Genomic DNA, 11,755 nt, shown 5'->3' with positions numbered 1-11,755 from the left:
TGATGCATTACAAAAAAACTATATTGATCAGGCACGTATCTAAAGGTATTTACTTGTTGGAAACTTTTAAGATTAAATTTGGATCATATGAATTTTGATTTTAACTAATTTATAGTCAAATTGAACCTCTCAAATAGACGAACTCAAGGACACCAAAATCGGTCCAATCTAAACCCAAATGACTCCAACTAAAAGGATTGAAGTATATTTGAAATGTTCAAAAACATTAATTGGATGACCAAATAATATCTAAACATGGCATGCTTATAGTAGACTTGAGCAGTTCGATGAGACGAATCCAATGAGCTCAAGATCACTTAATTCCAACATTATTAAAAGCACTTAAATATTTGAAAAATGTTTAGTGATCAAGTGAATCAATATTGACCATCCGATAAAGCACTCAGAATCTACCTTGATCTTCTCCCTACTTTAGGGGGGGTGGTTCCACTCACTAAAATCTATAAAAAGGCATACACTCTCTCTACATGATGGGATGTTTAGCTCAAGATTAGAGAGAGCTTTGAAGCTTCAAAAGCTCCACGCATGCACATTACCGATGAACATCCATCGACCAAAGTCGGACCACCACCCGACCTCCCACTGTTTTTTGAGCATTTGCCTAGCCACTGTCGGATTTCCACTTGGTCACCGATAACAGTTGGGCTTCTGCCTAACCATCGTCGGACGACTACCCGGATGCCGAACGCTGTCGGACATTCACCTGACACCCATCCGTCGGCCGCTACTGGACTTCTTCCCGACCATCATCAAACCGCCACTCGGACATTGACTGCCGCTGAACTTCTTCCTGATCGTCGTCGAACCACAGTCGGATCACCGCTTGGCCGTCGACCATAGCAGAACCTGCGCCTGTCCATCGAACTCAGCAAAAATTCAGTTGAACCAACGCCCAATAGGCAACCGCTATTGGACTTCAGCCCGACTCGTCAAACTTCTATCTTGACTGCTGTTAGATTTTTGCCAAACTCTCCAAACCATTGTAATTCCACCTCCTCCAACTCAAAGGATGGGTCAACATTTATAATTCACTCAATTTTAGTGGAATCTTTTCATTTGGGTGAGGCCCCTTGATTTTTCTCTATTTGGATTTTCCATGTAAAAAAGTTTTTTGTGTTTCTTCCATTTCTCTCTTCATTTACCTATTTGTATGCCGGATATTCGTGCATCACCAGGACGAAAAATTCACTCACTCTATAGTCGTGCATATGCTAGCCAAAAATATATATAATACTAATGAGGATATATTCCATCCTTTTTATAAAGAATATAAATTTGAAGTCATATAATTATTTGATATTATGATTATACCTCAAATTTTTTATGTGATTCAGACAGAAAAATTTAGAGGTTGTTCTCATCAAATTTTGATGATAATGTATTTTAAAAATTTTAAAGATAAAGTAATCTAATTATAATATATAAATAAGTAATTAATTTTTATATTACACTTATCTAAATCTAAATGAATTTTTAAAGGGGGAAATTTGATGTTTTATGGCTTATAAAAATCATAATTGACTAGAAAATATCTTTGTTGGTTCATTAGTTTCAGAAACATAATATATAAATATAATTAAGGCTTCATATGGTACAGCTTTTTTATTGTTTTGTAAAGCGGCTTCATAGTATAAAATTTTCAAATTCAAAAAATTTTTATACAAGAAAACTATTTTATAAAGCAATAAGAATGTTGTCCCAAACTAAACTTAAGATTTTATAGGATAACTTTATTATTACTTTCTAAATCAACTTTTTAGTACAAAAATTTAAAATAATAAAAAAACTATTACAAATAAAATCTAAGATGAAATTTAGAAGAAGAGAGCACTTGCTCGTGAATCCATCTTTATAGTATAGTTGATACGTCCTCAAAAAATTATCTTGTTCGAGCACGAATCTCGATGCAAAATCAAGTTGAAAACTTCAAAAATTAATTCAGAGACCATCTCAACTCTAATTTCAGCAAACTTATACTCAAACTGAGCGTCTCGGAAATATGAACCCAACAAAGCCAAATTTAGCTCAATCCGTGCCCAAATGAGTCCAAATCAAGGACCTGAAGCGTTGTTGGAAGGTTCAAACCACAATTGGATTACCAAACGGTTTCCAAACATAACGAGCATATACTTGAATCGAGCGGCTCGACGAAACGAATCCAACAAGCCTAAGATCACCAAATTTCGACATCATTAAGGTCTTCAAATTTCTAACGAACGGTACATGATCAAGGGATTCAAGATCGGCCGTCCATCCAACCACTCCTAACTATCCTCCACCTATTTACGGGCCATGCCATTCCCAAAATCTATAAATAGAGCCCCCTCTCCTCTTGAAAAAGAACCCTAAGCCTAAGGAAAAAAGATAGAGATCGTAGATCTCTCTTGCTTCCTTACCTCCTCGACCACCACCGGAGTTTCGCCGGACCACCACTTGAGGCCCTCACCTCCGCCGGACCACCACCTGATGTCGTTGCTCCACCGGACCACCACCTAAGGCCCTCACCTCCGCCGGACCACCGCCTGACGCCATTGGTCCACCGAACCACCACTTGAGGCCCTCACCTCCGCCGGACCACCGCCTGACGCCGTTGCTCCGTCGAACCACCACTTGAGGCTCTCACCACCGCCTGACGTCGTTGCTCTGCCGGACCACCATCTAAGGCCCTCACCTCCACCAGACCACCGCCTGACGTCGTTGCTCCTCCGGACCACCACCTAAGGCCCTCACCTCCGCTGGACCACCGCTTGACGTCGTTTCTCCGCCAGACCACCACCTAAGGTCCTCACCTCCGCCGGACCACCGCCTGATGCCATTGCTCCGTCGGACCACCACTTGAGGCCCTCACCTCTGTCGGATCACCGCCTGACGCTGTTTCTCCGCCGAACCACCATCTGAGGCCCTCACCTCCGCCGGACCACTGCCTAACGCCGTTGCTCCGTCGGACCACCACTTAAGGCCCTCACCTCCGCCGGACCACCGTCTGGCGCCGTTGCTCCACCGGACTACCACTTAAAGCCCTGTGCTCCACCAGGCCACCACATGAAGCCCAGAATTCCACTATACTACAACCTGACGCCCAGACTTCTTTCAGGCCACCACTTGATGCCGAGAGTTCTCCTGAAGTATCGCTCTCCTATAACAGTCTTTCAGACCCTGGTCTCTTGCTGACTACGGTCCTCCAGATCTCCGTCGCCTACTACGGTCACTCCGACCTCCATCACCATACAACGGTCTTTCAAACCCTGATATCCTGCCAACAATGGTCTTTCAGACCCTGGTCTCCTACCGACTACGGTCTTCCCAACCTCTGTCGCCTACTAAGGTCACTCCGACCTCCATCACCATACAACGGTCTTTCAGATCCCGGTATCTTGCCAACAATGGTCTTTCAGACTCTGGTCTCCTACAGACTACGGTCCTCCCAACCTCCATCGCCTACTACGGTCACTCTGACCTCCATCACCAGACAACGGTCTTTTTGACCCCGGTCTCCTACTGATTACGGTCCTTTTGACCTCCATCACCTACTATGGTCCATCTGACCTCAATAATTAGACAACTGTCTTTTTGACCCCGATCTCCTGCCGACTACAATCATTATGACCTCCATCACCTATTATGGTCCTCCCGACCTCCATCAACAGACAACGATCTTTCTGACCCCGATCTTCTGCTGACTACGGTCCTTCTGACCTCTGTCTCTTGCCGACAATGATCCTTCCAACCAAACAAACATGTTTATGTTGATTTTTGTAATTACCACAATGTAATGCGTTCTATATAACATACATTTGTAACATCAAGCTAAGTCCATCTCCCTAAGATAGGCTTCATTTGTAATCGACTATAAATACTAGTGGATTCATTCAAACTGGGCTAGGCCCTGTGGTTTTTCCCCCTTTTTAAGGGGTTTTCCACGTAAAAATCCTGGTGTCTTATGAATGCTACACTTTCTCACTTATCTGATTGTGTGCTAGATCTTCGTACAATGCTAAGACGTTAAACTATATATTTCTCTACCACCGCGAATACTCCAGGACACAACAATAGTATATCTCTTCAACAAATTCGAAGATTAGAAGATCGATTTACCATAAAACTTCATAGCAATAATCTCTACTTTTGAACTACCATTTATTCAAGATTAGTAACAAACTTCTGATTACATAGGTTTCATCGTAAGTAAATTATTGAAAAAAGGGAGTTTTACATACATACTATTTTATTTTATGCTACTTACATATCTAACACCCAAAATATTAATATTACATGACTACCACCCATAGAACAAATTTAGGTGCAAGCAATGAAATATTAAAGTTTATAGGATGGTATGAATGATAGAAAATGAATTATAGAAGTGATATATTTGATATTAAAGTTGTATATGAATGGTAGGCATGTAATATTAATGTTTTGTGTGTTAAATATGTAAATAGTATGAAATAAAGTGGTATGTATGTAAATTTTCCAAAAAAAATAAAAAAATGGATATTAAAAGAGAACTCTAATATAAAAAGCAAATGATATATGAAGTCTTAATACGAATTTTAAATTTTATTTAAACTCAAAAATCTAAATTTGAAATCTCATTAAACATAATGTTACTTGTTATAATCTTATTCTAATTATATTTGTAACATCTTTAAAAAATTATTTAAATTATGCTTACATTTATTCAATTTATATTCTAATCATATTAAAATTTTATTTAAATCTTATTTAAAATCTTATTCCAATTATAGTCATAAATGCTTATAAAATAAATTTTTTTAATAATTATATATTTCATATAACAAATACCCACCACCAAAAATAGTTCATAAATCTCAAACAAAATAACAATTTCCTCCTTGATACGCTTACTCTACATTAGTTCTTTTCTTGGCCTTTTCATGCCTCCTATCTCAATCTTCGCCTCACAAGAAGCAACGTTGCCTTAAGCGTACATGAAAAAGGAGGGTATATATAGAACTAACAATGCTTCATTGACGTATTAATAAAATTATATTTTAGAAGTCTCAGATCTTCTTCAGCTCATTGATTTTTTTATAGGAAAAGCAGCGAGAGTGAGACGGAGAGAGAGAGAGATAGATCAGTGAGAGAGATGGGTCTCCTCTCGTGTAGAGTGGAGAGATCGGAGATAAAGGCGGGAGATCACATCTACAGTTGGAGAGCTCTGTACACTTACTCCCTTCACGGTTCGTTTCTCATCTTTGATCTCCTTCGTTCTCGGAGTTTTCCAATTGTTTCTCTGGAATTTCTCTTCTTTTCCTTTTTCTTTTGTGTTTTGTTGTTGACATTGGGTTACCTTATCTGGCTTGAGGAAATGTCGGGTAGGGATGGGCCATTTGGCTGAATTACCCAATCTGGCGGACTGGATTAGGTTTAGTATTAACTAGAAAAGAGAATTTGATCTGTGAAATGTTAGTCCTTCAAGGTTCTAAACACTGTAAAATGAATAATTGCTTTGTTTTTATCATGCTATTCGTTTGTGTGAAATGTAAATCTGTAGTATGTTGAGCGTAGTTTCTCAATTGAATGCTGAATGCTGCTAGCCGTGGCAATTTGATTTGGATGCATTTGGTGAATTTCTTTTGAGGTTGTTGCTTGCTTAACGTTTGAAGGATTGCCTTGTTCCTAAGAAAGCTCGTTTCTTTTCTTCATTTGATGGTAATACCATTGTGTTATGTAAAGCTCATGCACATGTGAAAGAGCATCCTTTATGCCATTCATTTGGGGACAAAAGAAGGAAGATGTGCATTTCTATTGCTTTCTCTTTTGGAACTTTTTCTAATGATTTATTCCTTCTCGAAATATGATCCTTCAATTTTGTCAGATCAACTGTTTTTTTTTTTTCTTCCTTTGCTTTAGATATACTGCTAGCCATGGCAATTTTGGGTGCTACGTTGCTCTCTTTGTTGATGGTTGTTTGGGTTCTGGATCGGTCAGCTGGTTCAAATGTTGGTGATTGTTTATGTATCTGCTATGTTGGTTATTATTGGCGCCTCAGTTCTTATGTTCTCAGATGGGCCTTGGAGCTCTCTTTTGGATCTTTTGATTTGGTTGCTATTCCCAGTCACTATTGCTTGTGCCTATTCATTCAGTTGCTCTCCCTCTGCAGTTCAATCGCATTCATCTATTTCCAAGCTTCATTCTTTTTTGTTGGTTTGTCGTTTGGCCTTGTTTGGTATTACTTTATCCTTTTTATGTAACTAGGAAGGGATATTAAACTCCTTTGGATTTAGCTTTTTGAGCATTTAATGAGTTTTCGATCCCTTTTGAAGGACTTTGTAACTTTTTTTCTATATTAATGCGTAAGCCATTTGTGGTAATCAAAATAATAATAATAATAATAATTTTGACTTGAATTTGAAAAGGAAATAAGTTTGAATAAGATTTAAAATTCAATGAATGCTTATGCTTTGCTTGAAAATAAATGAATGAATTTAATCAATATTCTACTCAAGTTAATTTAATTTATTTATAACCCTAAACATTAATCAATAATAAAATGAAAAAATTACCCTAAACATTAATTCATTGGGCTAAAAAAAAATTCAATAATTGTTTCATTTCAAGAAATCAACAAGAAATAAAAAAAAATCTACTTAGAGTTCATTTTTATATGATCAAAATCGGAAATCTAGCGACATATAATGGAATATTAAAGAAGAATATATTTATATATATAAAGGGACCACATAGTGATACCTAAATAAAATTAAGTATATCAATCAAGTGATACAAACTGGTTCATGCTGAAATATTATGCATTCTTCACATTTCATATATATCAAACAAATAAGATAAGATAAGAAGAAAGAAATTTGCTTTTGTGTTTTGAAATTTTCATTAAAGTAGTTGGACCTAGCTATTATCAGTAAACAAATTGGATATGAGGAATGTGAGCAATCTTGTGCCGATCGAAGCCTCCATCCTCTCGATAGAGCTCCTTTAACTCTGGATGACATCCCCAAATATATAGATATTCTAAAGAGGAAGGAAGGTTCGGTAATTCCCGAAGCATAGGAACGTCATAACCAATATATAGTTTCTTAAGTGAAAACAAGCTTTCCAAGGAGGAAGGGAGAGACTGCAAGGATTTGAGATCTGAAAATCTCAGCTCAGAAAGAGAAGACCTAACTTTCAGAAACCATTGCTCCGCCTCATTTGTAAATGAAACCAGCTCATCATTATTCTCAATAATCAGCTTTTTTAAGGAGGCGATACTTCTCAATGGCTCCATTAGCAACACCGATGGATCACTTATTTCAAGAACGCTGAGCATGAGATGGCAATTATTAGTGGTCTCCACTTGTCGATATCTTCCGAGAGAGATCAGATTGGGGCAATATCTAATTTCCAAGTATCTTAGTGCTGCAAGTCTTGCTATTTCATCAGCCAGAGGAAGAGATGTAATGTTTGGACAGTGAAAGACCTCTAATGTTTCAAGAGGAATAGGATTTGAATTGCTACAAAAATTCAAAGTCGTCCACCCAGTGCTTTCTATCCGCAAGCTCTTGAGCACAGAAGGCAAAGAGGGCAACTCTTTCAACTTCGGGCAGTCAAATAGCTCCAGTTCAATTAAGCAAGGAAACAAACATCCATCTTCAGCTGGTACTCCTGCCTCAAACCAATCCTCTAATGCTTTTAAGTAGCTAATATGTAACACTTCTAGCGTTGGAAAGGCATGGCATTTATCATTCCCATTAAATTTACTTTCGAGCCATTTTACCTTCGGCATGTTAGAAAGTGTCAGTGACTTGAGGAAGGGAAGTTGCCCAAAAGGTGGAAGAGTTTCACACTCCAAGCAATCTGTAAATTCGATTTTCTCAATTTTCTCTATATTGGAGAGCAGATTAACATTGTTCATCCATATTGCAGACCTTGCACCCATGTATCTCTTTATGCTCAGATTCCTTAGACATTTTGGTGGCTGAAGGTTGTTGAGCACGTTCTCATCTAAATCGATGTTCCTCGAATCAGTGTTACTCCAACATAAGGTTAAATCTGTGAGCCTCCACTTGGCAGATAATTTGGCACTACTAGCCTCCTCGGCATCCTTAACATTTTCAAGGCAATTGATTCCTAATTTGCAAAGATCATTCATATTCTCCAGCTCTCCAATTCTATAACCACTCGTATCTCTAAGATCAAACATATACATTTCTTGAAGAGACTTTAGCTTCCCAATCCCACATATCAATGAAATATAATTCACGGGCAATCCCATGTAACGCAAGTTTAAAAGGTTACTAATGTCACTTAGTAAAAAATCATCACCTACAGTATGTCCATAATGGATTAGGTATTGCAAGTGATAGAGATTACTTAGAGATCTTGGCAGCATGGTCAAATCATAACAATCAATCTTCAAGTATCGAAGATGTATCAAATTTCCAATCTCTTCAGGTATTATTTTCAAGTCTTCTAGAGAACATATGTATAATAAGCGTAGGCTTCTCGATACTTTGAATATTTCAATAAGTGCATTGCAAAGATCCTGATTAGAAGCTTCATAGAACAAGAAAAGAGAATGCAAATATTTAAACTGCCCAATCTTTTTTATGATGTCTGGATTTATATTTTGAACAGACAAGTGTCGAAGAGTCTTAGGAATTATAGAAGACAACTTTGCACCATCCTCAACTCTTAAACATTCATGTATGGAAACTAATTGTGCCAATTCATGTATTAAATCATGCATCTTGTAATATTGTCTAAAATGGCGTTCAAACTTATCAAAGAAAGATTTTTTAACCAAAACATCAAAATACATTCCTCCAATATCCTCCATAGTCCATTCTTGATCATGAGGTTGCTGAATGAAACCCAATGAAATCCACATTCGGACTAAATCATCTTTATCAAACCTATAATCTTGTCGAAATATAGAACAAAGAGCGAAACAATTTTGTAGATATTTTGGGAGGAACGTATAGCTCAATCTTAAAATGAGAAAGATGTCATTTTGACCCAATTTTGAACTTACAAAATCACTATTTAAAACTTTTGTCCAATGTCTTTCATCCAAGCTAGAATTCAAAACACCACCGATGACCTTTGCAGCCAATGGAGATCCTGAAAGTTTTTTAACTATTTCTCCAGCAATGGATCTTAATCTTTGATAATCGTTAGGATTCTCTACATCAGCAAATGCATGAGAGTTGAGGAGCTGCAAACACTGATATTCCTGCAAGCCCTCTAATCTAAATATTTTAGTATTCTTTTTAATGACCTTTGCAATCATCATTGCAACTGAATCCATTCGAGTTGTTACCAAAATTCTACTACCAATTTTCCCATAAGCCAGAGGGGCGAGCACCTTCTCCCATTTGCTGATATCCTGCTTCTCCTCCTCCCAAATGTCATCCAAAATAAGTAAGAACTTTTTGGACATAATCTCAGTCCGAAGATTATTTTGAAGTGTATCAAGTGTCTCCAAATGAATCCTCTCGTTTTTAAGAGATTCCAACATATCCGCAATGACTTTTTTCACATCAAAGTTGTTGGAAACGCAAACCCACATTTTCTGATCAAATTCCTTTGTCATTTCATCTTCATAGACATGTTGCAAGAGAGTTGTCTTCCCCATACCACCATGGCCCACTATAGATAGAAGAGAAATGTTTCTGTACAAATCAGTTCCATTAACAAGAGCTTGATGTTCCTCATTTGATAGCTTCCTCAACCACTGCATAACAAAGTCCTTCTGCTCGTCTCGCCCGATGAGATCATTTGTAGGCAAGGATCCCGTTTCACGCTCAAGCTGCTGCTCCTGATGCTCCTGCTTTAACTCTCTTACAAGATAAAGGAAAGTATCAACAGTAGTTGAAACTCTATCAAGTTTCTGCACAACCGCCTTCAGTTTCTTCAAGTTGGGATCAATTTTGAGAGCACGTTTGGCAATTTTGACAAGTCTTTTATTTATGGATTTCATGATGGAACGCACCTTTCTCTGCTTCTTGTCTTTGGTCAGCTGTTTTTCAAGCTTCATGTACTCGAGATCATCCAACACATCATCCGCCTCATCGATAGCATCTCGTAGCTGCCATAGCCATTCGTTGAGAGCCGGATTTCGGTCTCTGATCTGCTCTTGGCTGGAAGCAAAGTTCACCACAGCTTGGATCTTGGGGTGGTTCTCTCGCAGCCTTTCGAGCTCCTCCTTCATGCCTGTCTGCCATCTGACTTGATCTCCCAGGTACTGAAAGCCAGTGTTGATGAGCTTCTCTATGATTGGAGCACCAAACCATTCTGCCATGGCGCCGGACAAGGAAGATCAGAACAATTCAACAAGGGGAGAGGAGAGAGAAAAGAAGAAAGTTGAGGGAGGTGGGGAGAAAGCAAGAAAACCCTCGCACTAATTGAGGGTAGCTTTGAAAGTTTGCTGATTGATGACAATTAATGATGCTTGTGGACTGTAATTAAATCATTTCACATTGTAATTAATTTTTTTTTCCCCCAAAAAAAAAATTAATTTTTTTTAAGTATCAATTCATATTTGACTTTAGTGACACTGATGAAGACTCTATAAGCTAATATATGATTATAAATCTTGATTAGCCCCAATTAAATCTTACTACAATTAAAAATAAAAATTTGCGACAATATGATCATTTTTATAATTTTTATTATTTAAAATTTTAAAAATGATCAAAAACTAAAAAACTAATTTATAATTATCATTGATTAATTTCAAATTAATTCTGAGTCTTGAGGACATATGACAACTTTACAACAAAAGATCTGAAAGAATTTTATAATATTAATGATAAGATATTCTCTTTTATTTTAAACATTGAGTAATAATAATTCTAAAATAACAAATTTATACAAGCACAATAGAGATAATCGTACAGATCAAAAAAAAAAATTTACTTTAATTTCTCCCTCAAGTTTAAGGACACCGAAATGTACTCAGTCTAATCTAAGCTCACTCCATTAACAACTAAATAATCATTTTATATTTTAGTTATTTAAATAAATTAAAAAGCACTAACATATTGACAAAAATAAACAAACAAGGCTTCATTGGAGACATCTTTCTTACTACTTTTTAAAGCCACTTTTTAGTACAAATATTTTTATTCAAAAAATTTTTATACTAAAATATTATTTTAGAAAGCATTACAAATATTATCCCAAAATAAAGCTTAAATCTTTATGCATTGACTATTACTTAATTCTCCAAGTCTTTAGTAAAGCTTTAACAAAAAAAAAAAAAAAAAGAATTTGAAATTTGAGAAACACCAAATAACAACAGCATCAAACCTTTGTTCCACTGCGTGGGGTTGGCTATATGTGTTCTTTTTCTCTGTTGTGTCATGATAAAAGTAAAATTTTCATTTCAATCTAATAAAGAAAGATCATTTCTAATATTTTCTAACCAATACCTTTTAGGTCTACCTCTACCTTAACATAGATTTAATCTAATACATACTTTCCTTAAAGGCCGTTGTTTTATGTGTCCAAACCATCTAAGGCGACTCTCTCTAATCTTATCTTCCACTGGAGCTACTCCAACCTTTTTACGTATATGCTTATTTTGTATCTTATCTCTAAGGGTAAAGTCACTCATCCACCTGAGCATCCTCATCTCCGCATCACTTAACTTAGTATTATGCTTCTATTTTAATGGACAACATTCGGCACCATAAAGCATTGCAGGTCTCATGTAAAACCCCCTCCAAAGCTGATTTTTTTTAGTGCAGTTAGTCCGTACGAACTG

At 36.9% G+C, this 11,755-nt stretch overlaps 1 protein-coding gene across 1 annotated transcript; it reads right to left on the bottom strand.

Moving 5' to 3' along the window:
• Positions 1–6,904: 6,904 nt before the first annotated feature.
• LOC110095142 (putative disease resistance protein RGA4) lies at positions 6,905–10,288 on the bottom strand. Its single transcript, XM_028694996.1, has 3 exons — positions 9,638–10,288; positions 9,038–9,559; positions 6,905–8,530 (listed from the first exon to the last, which is right to left on the bottom strand). The coding sequence occupies exons 1-3, from the start codon at positions 10,286–10,288 to the stop codon at positions 6,905–6,907; spliced, it is 2,799 nt and encodes a 932-aa protein (XP_028550829.1).
• Between the last annotated feature and the right edge of the window lie 1,467 nt (positions 10,289–11,755).

The sequence above is a fragment of the Dendrobium catenatum genome, unplaced genomic scaffold (genome assembly GCF_001605985.2).
Source record: "Dendrobium catenatum unplaced genomic scaffold, ASM160598v2 fragScaff_scaffold_621, whole genome shotgun sequence".
NCBI classification, from domain to species: domain Eukaryota; kingdom Viridiplantae; phylum Streptophyta; class Magnoliopsida; order Asparagales; family Orchidaceae; genus Dendrobium; species Dendrobium catenatum.
The sequence above is the reverse complement of the archived record's forward strand: the minus strand, read 5'-3'. Positions and strand labels throughout refer to the sequence as shown.